The 25,478-nt window shown below is 40.7% G+C and overlaps 1 protein-coding gene across 2 annotated transcripts in view; it reads right to left on the reverse strand.

Annotated features, from left to right (window-relative positions):
• Window positions 1-290: 290 nt before the first annotated feature.
• The window catches only part of SYT1 (synaptotagmin 1), a gene marked incomplete at both ends in the record, with an annotated part of 130,707 nt that continues 105,519 nt past the window's right edge, over window positions 291-25,478 (reverse strand). For both annotated transcript variants that reach the window (XM_082309728.1, XM_082309727.1), the window contains 2 exons: window positions 291-497; window positions 5,296-5,429. In XM_082309728.1, coding sequence (XP_082165854.1) covers window positions 291-497; window positions 5,296-5,429 — 341 coding nt within the window. The remainder of the gene's footprint in view (window positions 498-5,295; window positions 5,430-25,478) is intronic.

Here is a 25,478-nt window from a genome sequence, read left to right on the forward strand (position 1 = left end):
TAAATAATTTCTGTCATGCTCTATCTACACATCATATTGCTTAAAAGAAGAGTAGATCTGGGGGGGCAGTGGTGAAATGAAGCGCCTTTAGAGGGCTCTCTACATTTAAATTTGTGCAAATTAAAACAGGAATTTAAAAGTACAACTGATCTGTGTCAGGAACACATGGCTGGCAATGAAAGGACCCATATTACTGAGGTATTTACAGATACTGGCTAAAGAGCACTATGTGGGCAAATGCAGAAAGGCTTCTTCTTCTTTTTCTTCTTCATAATTTAATTTAATTTAATTTACTTCTTGACTGCCAGCATGGCATCTACCTCCTCCTCGGGCTGTAAGGTGTGCCACTGTGCAATGGGCCGCCGAGGGTTGGCCAACATGTCTGACCAATGCCGCAGCTCCGCTCCGGTGCTGTTGTAGCCCACAAAGACTTTCCCGATGGCATCGTTCTTGCCAATCTTGTCATAGTCCAAAACAGTCACAACAATTTGCACTTTCTGCAATGAGACAGAGAAAGACCAGTGAGCGTGATCGCAAGGGGAAGGTGGGCAGGGATAAACCTCGGGACAGACAACGACAGTGGAGACTCCGTGCAGATGAAGGGGGTAAGCGTGGGACAGCCAGAACAGAATGCAAACTTTTGTCTTTGCGTCTTGTGAGCCTTCCAAATAAAATTAAGTACACAACCGCCCTGCTAACTTGAAATTTGCCCCTTTTCATCAAAGAGCTTCATATGGGAATTGGAGGCTGAGTTTTTCCTTTAACAGATTAACAACCCATGGATTGTTTTTTTTGTTGTTATTGAAGAATCAGGCTGCTAGAAGTCTGTAAGGCTAAAAGTGAGATCTTAAGGTAAGCTAAGTCAAAAGTAGTGCGATTTAACACATCCTTATTGTTTAAGTAAGTAAATAAGTAAAATTCAGAAACGGCTCTACCCCAAGTTAACATTTGCAATGTCGTACTCTATTCCGTTAATTGCTTTTCTGCTTCTAAACAACTCTTGCCCATCCAGCCAGCATGCTAATCAGTTCTTTTCAGATAAATTCAGAAGATAGCCCTTACGGTTGCTATACGCATATATGCATGTGGCCTCGTCTGTGTGTGTGCGTGCGCGCGCGTGCACACACCTAAGTATGTATATACTGTGTGCGTTATATAAATTTATATAGGAGTCAGGAAAACCGTCTGCATGCTCCGAGGAGCTGGGAAGAAGTATAAAGCCCAGTGTCTGGGGGCTCTGACACACCGGCGCTGCCTGCGACTGAGCCGGTGTTGGAGTGCCACTTCTGCTGTAGGAACGGTGACCTCTGGCAAACAGGGTTAAACTGTTCCCACAAAATCTGCGCGAAACCGTCTGTCACAGCTCGTAGACAACCTTCCATTCACTTACACTGGGGCCCACCGGGAGGTGATGTTCCAGCCAGGCATTTGCGTATGCGTTTGTGTGTATATGCCCGCATTCCTCTCCATCAGGTCATTAGTATTTGTCGAAAGAGCACAAACAGCTATTCCTTCAGTGGAGTGCCGTGCTTCCCCAATGGCACCTAAGACGTTAACAGCCTTGGGCTGATTTTTCTAAACTGTAAACGCTTCACCTTAGGGAGCTTTATTTTTTAAAGATGAACATACAGTTCTTTTCCTGATTCCTTTCTATCCCATGGCAAATACACACAGTGCCTTATTCCACTGCCCATTTCCTGAACTGGAGGAAGAAATGCCCTGAAACACGTTTCTTCCAGAAAAATCTTTTGTTCTCAAGCATCAGGTTTTTAAATTTAAGTCTTCAAATATATGTACAATCTGGTTTTCTTACTAGAATGATTAATTTCAGTGCTTGTAACAGGATTATCTTTTAAAACTAACTGATGCTTTTAAGCATATCTGCAAGACCAAACTCGTGAGGTCTGTTTTATAGAGTCCACTCCCTTACAAGATTGTACAATTCACTGAGCCAGAGAAAGAGGTGATTCCAACAGGCACTAAAGTATTTATATAGTTGCTGATGACAAAAGTGTACATCAAACTCAAGACTCTCTCTCCCCAGAGCACTCACGATAAAAGGCAATATCCTGAAGCAAGTATTTCTAGATGCCAAAATGATGTTTCAGTGTTGCTGTTTGCAATATACTCACTTTTAATGTTGATGGTACCTCCCCAAATGAACATTTACGTTTTAGATGCACGGTGCAATCACAGATATAAAAAGTAAGCATGAGACTATTATTTTATGGTACAAAAAAAAGTTGACTGCTGTACCTAGAAGCTTGGGGGCTAGTTACTATTGGATTTTTTTTTTTTTTTTGGTGTTAAACATAAGACAACAATGAGCATTGTAAACAAAAGACCCTTTTCTTTGCTCTATAAAGACGTACGAACAGCTAGCTCAGATGATTAACTCTGAGGTGATTTTCACTTCATGGTCTCTGGCTTAAACCTACAGAGAAATGTGAGCATCTCTTTGCCTTTGTACCATATATTAAAGGAACAGCTGCCCTGCAGAACCCAACAGGTGCTAGTAGAAAGCACCATCCCTGCTAATAACCACTTGGATTAGCAGTTTCCTCATTGTGATCAGGCTTTCTTTGGACTGAAAGGGCCTGGAGATGTTGCTACCTACAGCAGCAATCTGTCTTGAAAACAGCAAAACACCTGCTTGATCTGCCTGTAGCAACAGGGTTTGACTTCCTAGTGGTGTTCTCCCGTTACCTTTCAAGACATGGCTTGCTTTCCCTGAAGAGCTAGAATCCATATTCACTATATAAATTGTTGAAAATGTTAATGTTTAGCTCATTTTAAATTACATAGGTGTGCTGCTATTGAGCTGTGTACCCTCCATGATCTCCCTTGCCTTCGCATTTAATCATGAAACTTGTATAACCATTAATTTTTTATATGACTGTGAAAGTTTGCTTAATGATTTTTACATGAATTACCCCGAAGTCACAGTGATTCTTACCATACTAAGTCTAAATAACATTTAAAATGTGTTTTGCAAATGATAAAATCACTTCAGTAACCATAATGAAATCACCTCTAAATATAGTCTTTTATAACTAACTCCAAAATACATTGGCATATGACCAAAGTCCATAATTACAGATTTTAAATTGAGGCTATATACTGAAGTAAATAGCTATAAAGTCATTCTAATAAACTTATCAAAAAAAGTGCAAAATTTTAAACTGCTAAACCGCAATACTTTTTAAAGGGCCTATATCCACCTTACAAAACTGACTTAGGATTAGAAGGCAAAATGGCCAAGTACCTACAGAATGCACCTAACCATGCCAAAGCGCAGACCTGATAACCTGGAGGTACCCATTCCAGTTCCCCAGTCCCGTCTCTATTTGGAAATCAAGACATTTGTTGCCTAAATTGCCAGAGAGGCTCGATTTTATTTTTCATTTTTTGCCTCTGGGTCTTTGATTCTTGTTATGAGATTTTTTCGTGAGCGCACAGACCAGCTTTCATTAAAATTAATGGGAATTAGGCCCCACTGGATTTCCAACTTTTTGATTCCTAGAGTCCACAGACACCTGTACATGCCGTGGGGCGTGAAGAAACTCCTAAATGGGCCAGTCATGCATCCGAGTCACTATTCCTAGTGCCTCACCTTGTCTAGTTTTATTATCTTTGCTGGTACCAAGTCAATAAAAACCAAGCACACAGCTTTAGTTGAAATGCAGGCCTTGGCTCCTGGGCTTCTCTCCAGTACAGTTGCTATCAAAATCCAAGACACAGAGTCTCAAAACCCATACCACGCTCTCATCTAATCAAGGTGTCTGTGGGTCCCTGTTGCCTGGGAGTTTTCCCTGGCAATGTCTTCTGGCTCCAAATTTGGCCCAAGCTATTTAAACCCTCATAGCAGCAAGGCACCTAACTCCTACCTAGACCTCTCTTACGAGCCACAAAAGGACTGTTTTAATTATGGTCATTCAAACTGGGAGGTCCCTGAAAGAACACTTTCCACAATCAGCTCCACCCAGAAAAGTTGTAGTCTTGCTTAACATCTCCATGGTCACAGAGGTCCCCAGGGCAGGTGGGAAGCCAACATGCAGTTCTGTTCTCTTCTGAGGATATTTAAACTAATATATCTTGCCCTGCCAATGAATGCTCTAACAAGTGAGCAAAAGAACACCACTAATGGTAAGGGCTTAACAGAAATGGAGGAGGCCTGTACCAACTGATTTTTATGTGGTTTACATTACGTAGATGAGACCGGAGGCCAAAGCCTCTCCCTTTCCAAGCAAACCACCCGACTAACAGGTGATCTTATGCTCTGTGGCCAATCATATACTTATTATCTATGCAGAAATGATGCTGCACTCCCAACACAAGCCATAGGCACAGGTGACAAGAGTACTTGCTTAAGACACTGAAGACACAGGTTCAAATTCACTTACGGAGGGGAGTGAATTGGATGTGGGTTTCCCACATGCCTCCTGTGATGGTTAAGACCTTCTCTCTTGTGAGAAAAGGTCAGTTAACAAGAGAAGACATTAAATCTCACTCTCATGAGCGAGAGATGATTTGCCTCCCAGTAGCCCAAAGGTAGGTAACTGAGTTGTTTAAAAAAACGACATGATGCCTCGTCCTGGTGTTTTCCACTGCTAATGTAGGTGACTTCCAGCTCACTGTGCCGACTTCTGAGGTCCCTAATTTTAGGCACTGAACTCTCCAGGAGTAGCGCCCGCACAACTGCTGGAGCTCCCCTGAGGCGCCAAGAAAACAGGCACCGCAGTACTGACCCCTGAGATTCTCAAATGCCTTTTTCCAAGGAGCACAGGAATTGCCAAAAAAGTTTTCATGGTGTGGTGAATAACTGAAAAAAACCTGATTGAATTACGTTTGTTACTTAAGAGGGATGCTGCAGTACTTTCAGCAAACAGGACCGATAAATGCGCAGGGAACACAAATGTGACTGATGATGCCAATTTATTATTTCAAATAATTTAGGGAAAATTGCTAGATATGCCTTTTCTTTTATCTCTACACTTTTTTTTTGCTGGCACATTCTTTCGCTCTCTCCCTGTGGATTTCTTTTTTTCAGAATCCATTTGTGTTAACAGAAAATGTCAGTTACCCATTTCTCACTGATGAATCAAAGCTTCATAAGTACCGTGCATTTTATCATTTCCCTCTTGAAGCAGTCACACTCATCTAATGTAGCGCAGGGCTGGCACCTAGGTGCTAATGAAGGCATGCACACGTGATAATTAACAAGATTCCTGTTAAATATTTATAAGGGCTGAGAAATGGAATGCAGAGGGAAGACAAAACACTGTTTGACATTACCTGAATTTGCTCGAATGGTACTTCAAAGCTGAAAGACTCGTTGTAGTAGGGATTCAGAGTGTTCTTTTTAATTGTAGTCTTTTTCTTCTTCAGCCTCTTACCGTTCTGCATCAGATGGATCTTCACATAGGGATCTAAGTAATCAAGAGAAGAAGTAGAGCTAAGAAGAGTAGTTCACTGTGTTATCTACAGATTTTAAGCCTGCAAATTCAAGGCTCAATGAAAAAAAAAAGAAAAACCTTTAGCAACAAACAGCTTGTATTTAAGCAAAGTCCTAATTTCCACTATAGAAAACTCCTGTACGATTGCAAAGTGTTCCTGATGGAAAAAGGTACAAAACATTTATTGCATTATCTCCTTAACACTGCGAGGGAGGGGTAAATTCCCACCTAACTTTGTTCCGTAGCACATTAACCATCCTGAAAACATTTTTACTTTAATGTTATTTATTTACTGCCAACATTTCTCAGCAACAGGGCTGTGGGGTGGTTTTCCCATGAGCCGTGCTCACTGCTGAATGCACGCACGGCAGGAAGAGGGCTAGGGTGGCTGGCTGCTCTGCGACTGCCCGGCAGCTCTTCACATCGCTCCTTGGGCGGGTTCTCCCATCCTCTGACCTCCCCGGTGGGCTGCGACTGGCACAGCGCAGTGTCCGTGGGTCTGGCGCATGGACAGATTGAATGGCAGGAAGGGGCTTTGCCCTTTAAATACCATACCACCTTAATGCTACATGCAGCTAAGTTAAGGTGCAGGCCATGGTATCGGTATAAATTATGAATTGTTTTTGCTACTCTCTATTGAATTCCCATTGTTACTTTGTACGACTTCTGGCGGCTAAGGAACAGAATTGATTTGGTACCTAATCAGGTATTCCTCACGCAAGCAAAACTCTCATGGATGTTACTCCTGTGAAGTGGCATCTCAGTGGTTGTACTTGCAATGGAAGTTTTGCCTGCTTAAAAGAATAGCGCTATCAGTCTTTAATTTGTTACAAGAGCCGTGTTCCTGTTTAGAGACTGAACTAGCAGTTCTTCTTTCATGGTGGTGTTAATCAGCAGTACCTCCACTGAGCTCAGTTGTTTTTCTGTTTAGGCCTACCGTGAAGCACCATTTGAAGCATCTCAAGCTCATCCTTTTCAACACCCTGTATGGTACTGTCACCAAAATTTGGGTAGGTACCTCCCTTGGCTTTAGGCAGCTGAACTGTGATGTAGGTCGAGGCAAGCTTTCCCTCTAGTGAGCTCGTAGGAGCTGTACAAAGCACCGGCCAGCCCCAAGTCATCTGTGGCACAAATTAGGACAGCCTGAATGCAAACTATCAAAGGAGGGGGCTTCTTTCCCTCCTGAGAAAAGGATGGGGCTACAGAGGAAGAATGCCAAATGAACACTGAAATTAAATATTATCACTATGAGCAAACCATGCTTTATGACTCTGCAATGAAGTTCATGCTTGGAGTGTCTGAAAAGAGTAATTGCATTCTGCTACAGTCAAAATATCCTTTACTGTGGAAGACCTAGGAGTTTGGGACAGTTAAGTTACTGGAGTGACTTGATCGCAGTCTACAGTGCCTCCCTGAAGGGAGCATAATTTTGGTAGTGGACCTTTCAAGCCAGCAGACAAGGGTATAATAAGATCCAATGGCTGTGAGAAGGAACTAGACAAATTCTAACTTAGAAACAGGTATGTACTTTGGTAGTATGACTACTGAAACAGCTGGAGTAGCTCCTCAGTATTGTGATGAACTCTGTTACAGAGGGTTAAGATTCTTTCTGCCTCAAAAGACTCAAGTTCCAACAGAAATTAAATCTGGGTAGGTTTACGCTCGAGGCTAGACAGGGGATTGCAAAGGTTCCTTTTGGCTGCACAACATATGAATTAAGGAGTATCATGTGAAGAGCAGAAATGCTAGCAAAAAGCCAAGTGAGTTCTATTTCTTTTTGAATACTGAGTTCAACACCACTGCATACAGGGTTTTGAAGGTGGAAAACAGGTAAATCTGGACTCCTTTAACATTAGGTGACACTTGAGAAAAGCTCATCTACCCTATTACTTTTGCTGAGGCTCCATGCTGAATGCACAATTGTTTTGACATGCAAAATAATGTTTTAGGAATAGCTAATATATAGTAGGAAAGTTCAGTAGTCAAGGAGCCAGTGGTAGAGTGTTAAGATATGGAAATTAGATAAGATGCTGTTAAAATATAATTTGAGCAACTAGAGTAAGCTGGGAGACTAAACAGTGCAGTAATACATTATTATTAAGGGGATCAGAATGGAAGAATTCTGTTAAAATAAATGCAGTCGATATAAGTCAATCCTTTACTGACCTGTGCTTGTGCACAGACAATATACACAGATCTGATGATTATTCATATGCCCATAAGGAACTGTATAGTAATGATTTATATAGTGATACAGATATATTCCTATCTTGATAAACATTCCGTATTTTGAAGAAAAATATTTTTAACCTAGAATTCAAGTGTATGTGAATGCTCGGGGTCTGTGTGTACATTTCTTTTAAGTGATTTGTTTCTATTGACTTTCTAGATTTTCTATCTTCATGCTGGTATTACAGCAAGATCTGACTCCGGATAACTCATGGCCACGGGGCAAGGCCCAGAAGCTAGGTTTCTGTGGTTTCTTTTTCACGTCCTGATCAGCTTCTTCTGTTTGTCTGTCTGGGGATTGGAGTTAGGCTCAGTGGAACGCCAGGTTTTTAGCAGGAGAGACGCCAGTGGTACCAGATTGCCATGGTAGTGCAGAACTGTCAGTGCCAGAGGTCCCAAATGGAGCACAGAAGAGGACATATCATATGATACAATATCCTAATTTTTTTTCATCCGAGGGTAAAACTGCCATGCCAAACCAAATACAATGTGCATGTCACCTTACTGAAATCATGTTCCTTCCTTTCTAGTTTCAGCGGAAAGTACTAAATAAGTTTACTTATCACAAAACCACTGCAAATCAGAACGGGGTGTCCAGCTCAAGTAAGTGGATGGGCCATTAGAGATTTTCTCCTCATTAGATTGTACATCCACTTCCTATTTCTTGAAGTATCCTGGTCTTGCCTAGCTCTCCCCTCTATTCATTCTTCTGTGTCTCATATATGACCCCCTCCACCACTGCACTGCCTTCAGTTACACTCTCCCACATCCCATCACATTATCCCTAACTCCCTCAACTCTCCAGTAATTCATTGGCTTGTGATCTACACAGACAACCCGATACCTAAGCGCTTCTTCTTGCGACTTCATGAATAAAGCTCTGAAAAAGACAGATTCTGTTCCACCGAATAACAGAAGCTGAACTGCTTGGAGTCAATTATTAGAAGAAGGGAGGATAATCAAAAGAAAGCAGAACCTCTGGGAAGTGCCAGTCTCCAGTGATTTGTCCAAGATAAGGTTTAGCGCTAATGGAAATATCTCTTCTCTCTACTTGCAACGTAACCTCAGTGCTGGCATCATTACTCATGCTGAGCAATACTTTAATATGTAAATAATCTCACTGAATAAGTGAGACTAGTAAAGATGACAGAACTGATATTCCAGCCCAGCAATGATAAATTGTCTGTTAAGTGCATAGCCTGGGCAGAAAGGGCAGAATTCTTTCAACCAAGTAGAAACGTCTACATCTGATGCCAGTGAAAATAAATAAGCATTTCTCTTTATGTACTCTGGATAGTTATCTCATTCCAGAGTAAATACCTGTCTTCGGTCAAATAAATTGCACCCCAAAATATTTCTTTCTCTCCACCGACACAAGACAGCCTATTCGCTTTCATGTAAAAGGTTACACTGAAGAAATTTCAAGTTAGAAGAGGTGAACATCACACTCTTTTTTCCTCCAGTTTTACTCCTTTCAAGTAAACAGGGATTTAGATCCACATTACATCCATAGGTATCTGTGGATGGACCTTGCCCATCTATCTGGAAGAAGGGATGTTGCATCCAGAGCACTATGGATATCCCTCTGCCAAAGGGGACAGACTGGCTGTGTGTCCCTTGCTTAATAATTCGTGTTAAGCAATATGTGGGATTAAATAAAATTCTGCTATTTATTCCCTCATTAACAGTCTAGCCATGAATACTAAAAAGATGTAAAATTCATAACTAATTGCGCATTGTAGATTTTACAACAACGTCTCAAGGGAGGCTAGCTGAACAGCTTTAAAAGCACTGGGGGACTAGCTGACACATTTTGTTTTCCTGAAGTTTGCAGTAAGATGCCAATACATTATTTAAAGGATAACTGAAATGGTATGTAATAGCAGGTAGAGACTTCTGGAGTCATTTGGACCATGAGGCATATATATACAATTAGAATCCTCTTAAAATAATGACTAGTTCATCATCACCATCATCATGTCGTAGACAAGATGCACTTCACGATTAGAGGTTTTAAAAAAGCAAATTTACAGCTAAAAGAAAATACTATAACTCAAAAGAAGAAAATTATGGCTAATGACAATATTGGAGGAGAAAGTGGAACTTGAGAATGTCTGCTTGTCAGTGGATTTTAAGATGAAAAATTTGTTATAGGGATCAGTAGTTAATGAAAAATCATTTTCCACCTAGGTAGGAGAGAATTCAGCACACAAATTTCCAACTATACAGATCTTTAGCAGAAAAGTGTCAACAGTACTCAGCTTACAATGGTTTTACTACAATGGTTTATTTTGAATGCAAACATAAGGATGGTGCTGATCTTTGATAAATATTTGTAAGGCTTCTGTAATCTAATCAAAATACGAAAAGCAAGTGCCTAGAAAGTTGACAAAGTTGAAAAATGCTGCAGGGCTAACACAGGATTTGACTGGGTGTGCAAATACAGTCCTAAGCCTGTGTGCGGGGGGAGCCTAACGGTTTAAAGAAAAAAATCCCACACAGCTCTGTGCGGTGGGATCAGAGAAAACCATCTACAAGCCTTGAGTAAGCCTAACATGATTAATAGCAAGAAAATTGAGCCAGAGCAAACTAGTCATAGATACAGCTGAATAAAGTTTCATGTGACAAAACACTGTCATAAGAAGATGTTCTCAACTCAAATGTAGAAAATGAGAAAAAATATGGTGCCAGAATTGCCTCCAGCTGTATTTTTGTCTTTAGAATGTTTGGGATAACCGGGTGCTAATTAGCACGTTTTCCCCCATCAGAAGAAAATTTGTGCCAAACCCGTGCCAAAGCACACATCGCTGACATTGAGAGCAAAGGTGTCAGCAGACAGTAGAGTTTCCATTCCAGCAGAACGAATTCCTGAAGAGCTCGGCAATTGATCCAATAACTGAAGAAAATCCAGTTTGGAAATGCAGCCTTATAAATGGCTCTGAAAACACGGTTAGGACAGAGGTGACTTGCAGGGTGGATCGTTAGTTCCATGCTAAAGAGCCATAATCACTCTCATCCTGCAACAGCGCAGCGGGGTGGAAAGCGAGGAAAGGCCAAGCCAGAGCCTTAGACTGGAGCAGAGGCAGTGCTAGATTCAATATTGCACCCTTAACCTGTTCCTATTCTGTGCAAACACCCTTCAGACAAAGCTTTTTTGGCTTTCAGGAGTGGCAGTGGGAAGAACAGCAATTTTATACAGCAAACAACTTTATTTTCTATCGCAACTGTGCCAGGGATGAAGGCTGACAGCATCAGCAATACCTGCATGCTTGCTTCTGCCTTCGGAGAGCGACAGCAGCGGTTGCCACAGCTGTGCTATGGAAAGCAGCAGGGCTCCGAGAGCAGAGCAAAACAGGATCAACTTTCCTGAGAGTTCCCACAGATTTGCTGATTTTTCCCAAGGATCATGGGACGTGCTCTCTCTGTGGGTATATAAACCCTTCTCTCCTGAGAGAGGGATGATTCACATGACGCCTGTGGCGTCCGGGCCATGGATAATTTGCCCTGACTTCTTTCATGTTTATTCATGTATGGATGAGAGGGGATAATTAAAGTCTCTCAAATAACGAGTTTAGAGTGATATTGTGCCTGGATTGTCTAAACTAGTATTTTTCAGATGAATGGAAAGCTTTGAACGGGAAGGAAAGCCAGAGGGGGAAAACGTGTTATCTGGGGAAGAAACAATACAAGGTACAATTACTAAGAAAGAGTACAAGTGCTATGGTACATTCTAGATTGCATAAAAGTTATAGTTTATATTCATTGACACAAGCTGTTGGGCCTTCTACCTTCCTCCACAAACGCAAATTAAAGTTGGAACATTATTTTTAAGGAGCAGCTGATGTCTCAAGGGAAATATTGGAAAACATTCTCATTAGAAACAATTCTCTTGGCATAAAATATAGGGTTTGTGGGTTTTTTCTTATCACATTTCCTTGAAAACAGGATTATTGATATTTTTTTAAAAAGTTTGTTTGCTACATAATGTCCAGTTCTCAACTGATGTTCATATTTAGCTACTTAGAACCTCATCATAGTTTCCATAACCCCACTGCGCTGTAGATTACTTGATGTTATGGGCCAAATCTTTAGCTGTAGCCTGTACTTGATCAATACACAAGGGAAAGGTGGGTAGCAAAAGTATTTGCTGTAGATTCCTGCGTAGCATCTATGCCAGTCCTGACCCCAGCAAATCACTTTAATAAGCGGGCTGAAGATTAAGCGGTGTGCCTGGGAGATTCTCCCAACACCACCCAGTAGCGTACTGGCCGTGAATGGAGTTGAGAAATTGCAAGCAGCCCAGATGGGCTGCCAGAGCGGCCCTGAGAGCTGCAAACAGTTTAGTTAAAAAGACTTATATTACACTTGCTAACATCTATCTACGCCCCATGGGTGGACTGCTCCAGATGCAGCGCACGCACACACACACAGAGTACGCTGCCCGTCAGACCCTTTCTTGCTCATCTGTCATAGTGTAACAAGTTAGATGAGTTTGGATTACATATTTCCATCAGCATCTTTAAAAGAAGACGCTGCAAGACTGGGTAGTTTATAAATGAAAACATTTGTAATTTCATGTTCAATAACATTAGCCAGATTCTCATAGGAATAATGGAGTCCAATAATCCATTTATAGTGGGGAAGAAGGGGTTGGTATTTATAGAAACTAATGATAGCCTGCCTATAACAAAAAAAGTTGAACAGAGAGCGTAGAAAAGCAGTCTCAAAATAACAACGCTTCACTGTTGTGCAGCTAGATGAACATCAAGTTGCTATTGCAATGCTGAATTCCGAGAACCAGGGAGCCTTGGGAAGAAGGAGGTGCTGTAAAACCGACAGCGAGCCAACGATTCCCTCACCCGAGAATCCCAAACTGAGGTTGCTGAACATGCAGAGCTGACAGTGGAAACAGAAACGTTCACAGTGGCCTAAGGGCTATTCAGCCAGCACTTGAGTCTGCAATTCCACCCACAGCGCTTCCAACTGGAACATAACAACAAATGTTACAGCGCCAGATGGGGAAAGTAGCAGAAAACTGAAAAAAAAGAAGCAGCCAAAATTCTTATTTAAAAACAGCACAAATTAGTGCTTATGAGCTTATGATTAAGTTTACTGCCAGAGCAAGGGCAGCTGATCTGTCTCTCTTGCATCCAAGCAGTTCATTTCAGCACAGTTACACACAGGCAAAACAAATAGTTTTATAAAGCGCAGCAAATGTGGGTTGAACCAACAGGAAAATGCACCTTGAGTTTTGGCTGTGGGTAAACACAGAATACTCTTGTGGAAAAGAAAAGCAACTCAACCAAGCGCTTTGTAAATGTGATTACATGGAAACTACGAGCATCAAAGCAGTAAACCTTGCTCCCCTGTATTTGCACCAAAAGGGGAGGAACTGACTGCTCATGAAGCTTGAACATAGTTAGGAGGGGGAAAGACAGCATGGCATTTTAAAACTTTAACATATTGGAGAAGGGCACCTGCAATCTTAGACAACAAAGAAATAAAAAAGCATATTGTATATGTCATGTTTGTATACAAATAGAAAGAATACAATAGCAACTAACATGAGGGAGGCATTAACATAAAATAGTGGAAAGGTATTAACTGGGGCTGCTGGTACAGGCAGACTCTCCAGTACAGGAATTCCGACAGAAACCAAAGCAAACTGGCAATACTTCAGGCAGCAAATTCCAGCAGACTGCTGAGTTTGAATTTATGTAATGCCTTTTGATGATATAGAGAAAAATTTAATTAAATTTATATTTATTAAATTGGTGGTACTGAAAATACCAGAAGATAATACATAGAGGCTTAGAGAGATTCAAAATACTGTCCTCAAGTGAACTGGGGAGGAGGGAGGGGGGAATACACATTGACTGACGAATAATGACAGGTAGAATAGTGGAGAGAGAAGCAGAAGCCCATAATATAGAAAAAACCCAAACAACCCAAGGTTATAGAGCAGACCATGTGGAATGTTTTAGCAGAAAACAACAGCAGCTGGGTACATAATGATGTATTGCACCGGACTGTTAGTGAGTACCTTGAAGTCCTCCAGATCTGAGCTGGCTATCTAACAAGGCCGTACAGAGAGGGGTATCAATATTTGGGGAGGGGGGCAGAACTGCCCTACCTCACTCCGAGGCACACGCTGCCACGTGGAGGCTGCAATTCAAAAATCAGGCTGAAAAAGTGAGCACGAGAAGCATCAAGTGGCAAAGGCTGGGGTTTAGAAGGGCCAGACGCCTGGGTGGAGAGCTGCCTCAACATGCCTGGAAAAAGCGTGATGGAGAGGAATTACACTTCACCTTTTCAAGTCTCCACTGTTCTCCTACAGCTGTGCCAGCTTAGGGTTTTTTGGGTTTATCTATTTTGTTTTACAAAATAAAGCAATTGAACACTGGCTTTTTCTCTGCACCCCTCTTTTGCTGATAGCCAAGAGATTAAACTGCTAATTGCTGATTTAGGCGATGTTCTTCAGGCCTCTCTGTTGGCTGAAGGGATCTGAACATACATTTCCCACCTCTCGAGAGAGTGAGACAAAGTTATAAGATAAGAGAAGCGGGTTCTCAGTCTGCTTTGCTGAGAACGTTGTATTTTTTGTGCTCCTTTCAATTACTCAGTGGAGCAAAGGCTGGTGCCAGGTGTCCTTTCTTTGAGTGCCCGCGCCCATCATCAGCTTTCGCCCTCTGCTCCTGTGGATATTTACTGCATATAGCTATTTGCCTGCATCCTGGATGGTGTGGAAAGGCACCTACATTAGAAATCCCAGTAGGTGATGCTGCTGGGTGGTGGTGTAACTATCAAGATTTTAGGGGACCTGACTGAAAGAAACCCAGGGGGATTTACAAATTTTGGTTAGTCAAGTATTTCTGTTTGCATGGTGATGTTTCTCTGTGCTTCCAGGCTTAAATAGCTGGGATGAATGTTCCGAGGAAAATTACTGTGCCACGCAGAGACAAGGGCAAGGACAGACACCCAAAAATAACTGCAAGAAAGCAAAAAAAAAAAAAAGGGGGATTTCTTTCATGTAGTGAAAGGCTGTGCTTATAGAAAGAACTGACTGAAAGGAAGTAATGCCAGTCAGAAAGAAGTATCGATGATACCTATTCAAAAAGAATATTTTGCCATGGCCAAGCACTGAGACACCTTTGCTTAGGACAAACGTTATGGAGACTGTGGTGTGGTAGGGAGCAACCTTCCATGTCCTTTTTCTTTCTCTGAAAACAGTTGACATTTTTTTTCCCCTTCATAAACTGCTGACTGATAACGAACATATTCCTCTTTTGGTTATTCCCCTCCTCTCGCAAACCCCACCCATCACAAAACCCCCAAACCCCAAACCCGACAGCTGTGAGGCAAAACAAGTCCTAATCTCAAACTACATTGAGGACAGATAGGAGTTCCAGTATTACTGGGTAATAAAGAAAACCACATCGGAGTGAGTGGCAGTATTCATTCAAAGGAATTACTCAACCCTGAAACACAGAGAAACTCTCTTAAAAACAAAAAAACTGGTCCAACTCATGTATTAGCAATTTACTGTAGCAAGAATATACATTTCGTGCTACAGACTCTTCATGTCAACATTGCCACAGTAAGGTTTTATAGCTTGACTGCACATCAGCACATACTACTGTGTTGTGATTGTCTTTACATGGAAAAAAGCTAATATACCCTGCTCACGGGTAATCTGCATCCTCTCCCACAGAGGGTTAGAAGCAACACACTCAAAAGACGACAAAGGCAGTGATAAAGTCTGCCTCACATCAAAAACACGGACCTATCTTATTGTTTACACGTAAGAGGTTTTTTTTTCAAATGCAGCAAACCCCGTCATGACTGTGTATTCCATACCCTTGCAGTCCAAAATAATGTTGGGTGAGTTGGGAGGAGAAGCAGAGGACAGCAAACATAGAAAAGCAAAGCAGCAGGATGTTTTGTCTGTATATGAGAGAAAGGGTAGGAAACACCCCATTACCTAAGCTCATATAAATGAGTCACCAGAAAAATGCAAACCAGTATACTGCAAAATAATTCTGATGTCTTTAATGAAAACCTATTATTTCTACTTTATAAGCCGCTTTTCTCATTCAGGTAAGCTTTCAGTCTTAAACAACATGAAAGAGAGATGTTTTCTGATTCAGATGATTAAACTAGAAACACCACTGAGAGCTAATACTGCAGGAATGCTGCAGTACAGAAGGAACAAAAAAATAGTCTTACAACATCGGTGACTATCAGTAAAGCAGCCTGATCCAAACTCTTCACAGCTGAGAAACCAACCCTAGTTATGCTTTAGCAAGGTTGATATTTATTTTAAGAGCATATCAAGACTTTCAAACTACATTTCATTCATCAGAGGCAGCATCTAAAGGGAGTCCATCAGCTTCAGGTTTTCAGTCTCAATTTGAAATAATACTCCTAGTACCTTTTTCTACCTAAGAAGTTTATATAATTATCAGTTCTCGTTCTGTTTTCATTCTTCTGTTAGATTTGAGCTTGAAGGAAGAAATGTAAATGGAAGGAGGGAGCTACATGACTGCAGTCTTGCTTTTAGCCTAGAAAACATGCATTTGGCATTACTTGGAGAAAATACTTAACAGCTCTCTCTCTCCCCCTCTCTCCTGCTTCCCAACACATCCAGTGTCTGTTAAGCAGGATTTTGGAAAGTATTTTGGGTATTCATATAGGCTATTTGTGGCACCTAATTTTAGTGGGATTCAGAGGATTTTACTGCCTCAACACATACACCACCAATCCCATACATGAAACCTAAAGCGACCCATGACACAGTTTATTTGTGCCTGTTTGGACATGGAGGCCACATGAAACCTTTCCCTACTCTCTGGTCAGAGCAAAGGCTAAGGACAAGCCAGTTGATGTGCTTCCCGGTGGTGAGGAGAAGACTCCTGGAATACTGCAAGGCAAGAACTGCATCTGCTCAGGGAGTGGAGGGGGGCACTCTGGATGGTGCTTCCCAATACCGTTGGGAAGACTGGCTTTGTTTTGGATTAAATTTAACCACAGTAAGGAAAAGAAGATCAAAAGCATATTTTCTTGGGATGGGCAACTTCTTCATCTCAATCTTGGCACGAGAAGTTACAATGCAGGCTAAATTCATCAGCAGTTTCAACTGAGTTCAGCTAAGTTATATCTGTTTTTCAAAAATGACGGCCGAGTGAAAACCTATTTTGCACTATCACAAAAAAAATAGTTTTGAAAAGCCTGAAGGTCAGATTTTTAACTCGGGTACTTGCAGAGGAAGTGCTGGGAGGCTGCATGCCTGCTCGCATTCCTGTCGATTCCACATAATGAGAAGCAGTGACCTGAAACTTAAGGCAAATTTTCACTTAGACAAGAGTTACATCTAGATTATGCCCACTGAAGAGTTATGGAAGTCCTGAAGTCCTTGGTAGAACAATTTACCTTGCTTCTTTACCCCAGACAAGATATAAAAAAGAACAAGACCAGGAGGTATTTAAGGGCTAATATTCAAGGTAGACTAAAGAACAAGTGTTCAAGGCCAACAGCATCTGCAGTAAGAACACTTTGCTGCTGAGAACATTATTCCTGTTATAAGACAAGAGGACAGACAACTTGAGAAATAGCATCATTAGGTGAAAGATGGAAGTATTTCTGATAACATGACCAATAGCTCATGCCCCAATGTACCCAAATTCTTCTTCAAATTGTCCCAGCCACTTAATGGCACAAATGGATATTTGACTGACATGTTCACCACTTACTGTACACCACTTCAGCTTAAAAGGCAGTCAAATGCGACACAACCTATCAGAAATCCAAAGGTACATGATAGTTTTCAGCTTGGATACCTGCTGCAAATTTATACAGCAGATATCCAATTTGGTACAAAAGTGATGGAGCAATCTGATCTTGTGCTTCACTGACAAACCAGATTGAATCTGGGCAGCTCAGCATATTTCTGCGTGCTACTCCATTGAAACAAGATCTTGACGTAGTCTAGTCAAGGGATCATGATCTGTAATAAAATCAAGTAACCCAGGAATCCAAAAAGCACATATGAACTTCAGAAACCCTTTGGCTCTTCAGAATTGAAAGTAGGAATATTTGAAAAGACAAGCCTGAGTGTTTGTGGTTATTAGATGAGGAGGAGGAGGAAGAGGATGACAGAGGAGTGAAATTAATAAGTGTTTTTATTTGAAATCAATAGATTGAAACCATAGTAGAGGAAAGGTGGATGACACCACTTCCAAGCCAAGGCAGTATTTATTGTGTATAGTAGAGAATATAAATAATTTCAGTGAAACTAAGCTCGAAAAGCAATACTCTTTTCAAGCAATGTGCACCAAATTTAGAATAGATTTTCAAAGGTGTTAAGTATTTAGAGTTGTAGATGGGTCCATTTTCAAAGGCACCTAACTCCTACTAAAAATCACTGGTAAGAACATGAAGAAATCAATTCCCCTGGAGTCCCAGGCTTCAGCTTTCCTCTGGAAACTCCTATTGAACATTTTTCTGCATTAGTCAGTACCTAGGTGACAATAGGCCTCTTTTTTTTTCGCTTGTGAACAATGAAAGTCAAGACAGTCAATCAAAAGCAATAAGAAATAATTCAAATTCTTTCTGTTTAATGTACATGCCAGTAATGGCAATCAGCAAGCAACGATATTAAATTTGTGGATTTCAGAAAGACAAAAAATTCTCCTGTCAGGAATGAAGATCACAAGTGTTAAAAAGAATGACCTAAGAACTGAAGTTTTAATTAAAAAAAAAAGCTAGATTTAGCAAACAATAAACTTGCCTTTCTGATACCCTCAGGAGAGAGAGAGGCAGGGAGAGAGAGAGGGAGCACCTCCGGTTAGCTTGCCATTAGCACAAAGGAAAACAATTGCAGGGCTTAGGGAGGATTTAGCTTTAACAAATGCTTATCACAAAGTCATGTCACTGCACACTATTGTTCTGTATTTGGAATGAAATTAATTTTCAGCTCCATATTAACCTTTTAGAGACCCTGCCTGGTGGAGGAACTTAATCCTTTGGATTTTGGTATGTCACCAGCAAAGGCCATTTCTAGATTTGGTGAGTTTGACAGCCTATTACCTGAAAAACACTTTATTAAAAGGGAAAAAAAAAAAAAATAGAAAATCAGTTTCCTTCCATAATGGACACCAGATATTTCAGAGCACTGAAAAGTTGAGTGCATTGAATCAAATAGGTAAGAAAAACAAAATAAAAGGGGAAATCCTAAGTTTTTTTTAATTCCCATAACACATTATTCCTCTGTGCTATAATTAATCCACTGATACAGCAACAGCATGCTTTCAAGCCATACACTAGTATAATAAATTGTATTTTTGTATTGTATAATTATATAATAACGTATTGTATTTATTTATTGTGATGGAGTAGGTGTTTTCCAAACTTACTGAAAAATATGTTTTCTGATGCGATCAAGAAAGACAATTCAGCTGGGTAATGGGAAACAATTCGTAGCCTTACCATAAAGTAAGACAAAAGCGGTGATTTAGAGAGTAGTGAAAACAGGAATTGCAGAGCATGTGGGGAAGCCCATTTTCTGGCCTTTATTAGTTTTAGTGCAACAACTGTCTTTGTTGGTCTCTGCAGGACTCTTTCCCTGCTGCATTCCAGGAGCTGAGAGAAGCCCTCTGGAAGCCAGACAAAATCTGCTGTCGCTACCATATTAGGAATCAAACTGAGTAGCAAAAGCCCCTGGCTGAGCAGAGATAAATCAACAGGGAATGTGTTTGCCTTCCAGCCAAATGAGTAAAGCAAAGTGATTGAGGAAACAAAATAAATAATAATTAAACCCCAAATCCTAAGTAGCAGGACTGACTGCTTCTTTATCTGTTTTTACTTTTATCATGCTTCCTACCGAAGTGTAGCTCAAAAGTAGATTTGCAGATATGAGGCAACCCCGTTCCTTACATTTCTTTTTTGCTCAAGATACATATCAATGATCAGCTTCAAATGTTTTTAATGCATTCTTTTTGACTGGAAAGGCATCATTATACCGCAGTGGAGCCAGTGTAAATTGCTCTCACTCTATTGACATAAATTTCGGTTTACAGCCAATCTGGCCCTTCCATCAAGACTTCCCCTAATCGTAGATGTAGTCAGTCTTTCACTGGTGACCAGCCTTGTAGTCCATAGGAAATCTCACCTGAAGTACAAGCTTTGCTAGTGATTCAGCTCTTTGCGTGTGAAGGCAGAACGCAGGACTTGCTATTACACTTTCGTGTACGTGCATGGATGTATTTTTAGCAATCTTTAATAGAGAGGGTCTGTAAGATAACTAGTCCATTATGCCATTGGTGAAAGGATGCAATTCCATGTAGATGTGATTGAAACGTATAGATTTTGTATCTGCTGTGCGTGAATGAGGGCCAGATCTGCAAGGCATGTCAGCGCATAGCCTATAAAATGTGGGCAAGTCTTACTCCTATTGCATGGCACTTGGGAGGCCAAACTCAGCATAACTGTCCTGCGAAAGCTCTCCGGCTCTACTCTCAGCATTGCTGATGCTTTGAGATGGTGGATGCTCACAAGATGCAGGCGCTCCAGATGCCATCCCAACAGAGAAGCACCACCACTGAGGCTTGGTGCCTGGACCCACGCACCAGCCCCACACGTACGGTGATGTGCTGTACCCCCTCCTGCTCCTCAGCAGCCCGCAGTGTAACCATTCCGCCTCCTCTCACATCACACAAGTACGCACCTCCCTGCATGTCAGTATGCTTAACAAAATCAAGGTATAGGTAAGGTTTGGGTTTCTATTCTGAAATCCAGATGAGCTTTGTTTTTAGCATCTGTTATTTCACAGAAAGAAAAGAGTCTGGAGAGTAAGAAAAATTAGGGAGATGGATACATTGTTGAGCAACAACACTATTTCAGCCTTAGCAACCTTGCATGTCACTTGTGATGGTTGTCCTTCGTTGCAATGGGTAGGGAACAGTCATATCTATACCTTTTTCTAACCCTCAGCCATTAAGCTCCCGTGGAATCCCTTGTCTCACACAGCCAAAATGAATGGGCTAGTTTCCCCACAGAAAGGGTTGTAAAGATAGAGGCAGAAATCATATTTTGCTCATGGAAATATCGCCGCCTCTTCTGAGAGGAGAGGTGGTTTGTGGAAGGTGGTACACTAACAATAAAAAAGAAGATTGTATGTATGTCTCGTATTTGTTCAGGGGAAGAAAATCAGTAGGATTCTGTCAACCAGCATGTTGTCTCGGTATAAAAATAAGCAATGGCTGAGGGAATGCGGAAATGGGATGGTAGTCATGGCTTTCTATAGCTTTTGAGACAAGAATAAAGCTGCAGTTTCCTAATTATGTAGTGCTCACCCTCTAGCATACTGATTTCATTGTTATCTTTTCTCCTCTCTTGCTAAGGCGTTGTAGTTGCATGCTGTTGTCAGCTCCAAGCATCTTGATTTTCTGAAAGCCAGTCTTAACTATTCAAATATCCACAAACTATATGAACATTAGCAAAACAAAACTGCATATAATGCAGCTGAAGTTGCATCAAGATATTCCTGTCTACCCCCAAAATCAAAGGAAGGAAAAACAGAAGTTCACAGGTCATGACACCAACCAGTGGTGGAAGATCAGAAAGATACTTTCACAGGGTGTCGCACCATTAAGCACTCATCACCAGTGGCAGCCTGGAAACTGGATTCCACCCTGGGGCCTGGGAGAGTGGTTAAAGCTAAATTCAGACTGATTCACTCTGAAAGGCAATGTGGTGGCACCCAGAGGATGCAACTGGATAACTTGGCCTACAACCATCTTGCTGCTAACTTGAGTTCATTTTTCTTTTCTACCTAGAGTCCACAAGGAGGTTGCATCCTGTTTTCTCAGTTATGTTTGTGGCTGATAAGAGAAGCTGGTGTGCTGAACTGGAATTTAAGGGGAGCAGGGAACAGTGGGGTCTGAAGCCCTGTTCCCTTCCATTCCAGGTTATGGGACTTGTATCTATACTGTTGATTGAAGAGAGACAAGCAGGGCAGAGCATTTACAGAAGACCCAACGTCGCATTAAGTTCACTAGATTTTCCTTTGCAAGACAGTTACTACATATTTTGTCACAGATATTGCTCACCTATAGAGAAGTATTGTTCAATTAAGAGTTAGTGTCTAAGGAGTAACACGTTTGCAGAAAAAGCTGCAGATTGCAAAGAAAAACAGTGAAAAGATGTGAAAAATACAGCTTTCATATTGCTACAATTTTCTGTCAATTAATTTTTCCTCAAATCAGGGAGAATATAAACTCTGAGTCTTACTGGCATACATTTGGTATCTCGATTAGATTTTCACAAGATAAAGGCTTAAAGTAGCTTTAAAGTGAGCTCTGTTATATAAATTTGTCTACAACATGTTATGCACTGCACCACAGCATTTCAGATTTATTTTTCACAGCATCCCTCTCATTCTAACCATAGCAAATTCCAGACAGGGCTGTAAGCAAAACCCACAGAAGCTTTTCAAAGGCTCTGTATTTTCCTGCTTCTCCTGGAATTATCAGCGCCTTTGTTTCATAAACTTTTGAACTTGCCATAAACATGTCTCAGTATGTTAAAGTATTGTCCTTCACCCAACCCCAGACTGTGAAAATACAGTAGATTACAAAGAGGTTTGACATTTATTTAAAAAAATACCCATATACCCCAACTTTATATGTTTTACTTTTTGTAAGTAAAGAGGTGACTTTGCCAACCATTTCTAAAGGATTAAAAAGCCTGCTGTGTCATCTCATATATCTTCGTTCAGTTTCTAATGCAGCCAGAGAGCATAAAGGCTGAGAGAAAACCTTTTATCATTTGCAGTTATCGACTGGGCCAGAATACACTATTAGGTACCTTAGAAACTTTTAGCTAAAACTTCTTTGCTTTGAAAAATGGCTGATCACCTAAGGGAAGGAAAGCAAGCAGTCTAACTTCAAAAAGGTTGTTATTATTATCCAGAAACCTAACACGTTTTAGGGAAAAATTGTTGGGGACACTTTAAATAACAACCTATTTTCTACCACGTTGCTACAATAGTCCAAAAGTTTTTGGATGTTCTAAATCACTTTATACAACAGGATGAAAGTTGCTTTGGGAGAGTTTTAGCTGCCTTCAATGATAAGGTCTTTTATTGAAAAAAATATATATCAGAAGGCAAAGGCAATTTAAAAAATTGTTGCTTCAATGAGAGTGAAAGTTAGTGTTTTGTCCTGAGGCTCTTTATCCAAAATGCAGCTGATCTTAATGCTACAAGTTTCCAGCAAAACGTAGGTGGAATCCTTTTCTCCTGAGAGCCTCTTGCAACTGCAGGTGCATCATGGCATTCACAAACTAGAAAGTCAGAGGTAAAGGCTGATATTAAACACCGGAGTGATGCCCCAGACTAGGTGCCAAGAACTCTGCAAAACGATCATATAAAATTCTATACTTTTATATATAATTTTGTAACTTTTATATATATATATATATATAAAAAGATATATTTCTAAAATCTTTCTACTTGCTTCTCATTCCTGGGGTTAGGTTTGCTTTTGCATCTGTCTTCTCTTTCAGTACGGATCAGAATGTGCACCTTATTCTAAGGCATCGCTCTATTTACTGACCAGAGATAACCCACTGAAGAACTCTGGCATTGATATTCAAGCCAGCAACCAGCTCCTGTAAGTACTGTATCATTACAGAAGTGAGATTGCAAAATCAACTGTATGCAAACTTTAAGAATATTCACTGCTGCCAACTCTTGTGATTTTATCACAGTCCCTGAGATACAGAGTATATTTCTTGAAGCCTTAGTTTCTCAGCATTATGATATCATGAGAGATTCTCAGCCTGCATTTCAAAGAAAAGTAACTTCTCTAACCCTCATGGCTAGAAATAAAAGTCTGAAAGCATAGAATCCAAGGCTTCAAATCAGGAATAATTTATTTATTACTACTTAAAATGTATTTATTTTTAAGCCAAGAGCAAAAATTTGGGAACGTGGGTTTGGCAATATAACTATTGTCTTCTGCTTACCAACAGCATGCTCTAAAACTGAGCCACCTGTGACCTTTTTTCTTACATCTTCTCCGTCTTAGTTCCCATTTCAACCATTGTCAACATGCAGTGATAAATGCTTTAAAAGCATCATTAGGAAGGCCTTTTACTTGTAGTTTTGCCTGACATTTCTCCCAGGAAATTTTCAGAACTGAGTGAAGTCAGAATCGGTGAAAATAAAGTCCTCAGAAAATTCTTGTGGGTGTCCTCCTCAGAGCTAGGATGGTGGCATCACTAACATGCTGAACTGAATAAAACATCAAAACAGACACAGAAAAATAACCAGAACTGTACTGCTTGACTCTCTATCAGGTCAGCATGAACTCACCCACACAGGTGTCCTCACCATTTTGGTAAATATTTTTCTAACTACTGTAGTCTGTGTTACACTGTTTTTACTGTTGGGAGAAGATTTATGACTAAATTTCCTATAGCCCTCTTCCAGCTTTAAGTGTGATAGAAAGCTCCTTTCTCAATTATTATTTAGGTTTTCTCCTGGGGAGAAAATACAGCAATTTAGAAGACTAATCAGACAAAAGCAGGGTTTTGAAGTGCTGGACACAAAAAACCCTCCCTGCAGTTTCCACAGCAAAATAGCTGTGCCACATAATTCTCGGATGGTGCCTGTTTATTTTGCTGTGGTTTTGTTGAGAATCAAACTTTGAGCTCTGGCAAGCGTGAAAGAAGGGTGGCATGCAAGGGGAACGGATACAGGAGAGCAACGCCTCAGTGCACGACCAGTGGCTCCTCAGGCAGCTGCTCTCGCACAGTCAGGAGCGCAGCACCTGAGTTATGCTCTCCCTCTGAATCACTCGGAAGGAATCTGTCCTTCTCTGCTGCTTAGAAAGGGAGATAAGGGGGAAAAAAGGCTCTGTCTACAGTTTAACTATATCCTAAAGATTCCTGACTAGTCTGGTATCCCTCATGCTGACGTGCAGCCCTCATAGGACCTCTGCATTTTATCATGTTCAATTACAAATTCCAGGTTTCTTGCCCTAGTTTGTTAACACGGATTAAAGATTTGGATCACCTTAACCACATTTCTCCCGCTTTTGCTTTATGTCCTGACTGTAGAAGGTAACTATCTCATATCTGTTTATATCATGCTCTATAAAATTGGATCCATCTCTCAAAGAGATTTTGAGGGAGCAGTAAATATCCAGATCACAATTTTATTGCCTTGATTCATAGCACAGGACATCTGACTTCCACGAATGGTTGCCCATGACTGCAACCTGAATCAAGACATTTCCTTCCAGAATTCATTGGACAGGCTCCCTTGTTGTTTATTTTTAATCGGATTTTATGTGTAAAAATGAAAGCAGGAACACTGATCAGTCAATCTGATCTTTAGCATACACGTGCACTATTTCACCAAATGATTACTTCATCAAGATAGTATCTTCTGGCCAAGCTAAAGATGATCTTTCAGAAAGACACCAAACCAGATTTACAGACTTCAGGCTGCTCCGTTAGCTCATATTCTCTGTCTTTAAGTTGCTTTCACATAAAATCTCTTGGGATCACTCTCTTATTACTTACATTCTCAACCACCCTCATTGCTCTGAGGTGCTTTGATAGAATTTAAAGAAATCCAGCAAACTCAAGAACCTCTTAATAGCTATGAGTATCTCTGAAACTGATACAGTCTTTTCTTTCTTCATCTATTGATTCTGGAAGTTTTAGCTTATGTGGTAGCATTCAGTAATGATGTGGTTTTCACCATTTCACGTTAAGAATTGAAAATAG

This window comes from Platalea leucorodia (assembly GCF_965183815.1).
Source record: "Platalea leucorodia genome assembly, chromosome: 4".
Classification (NCBI taxonomy): Eukaryota; Metazoa; Chordata; class Aves; order Pelecaniformes; family Threskiornithidae; genus Platalea; species Platalea leucorodia.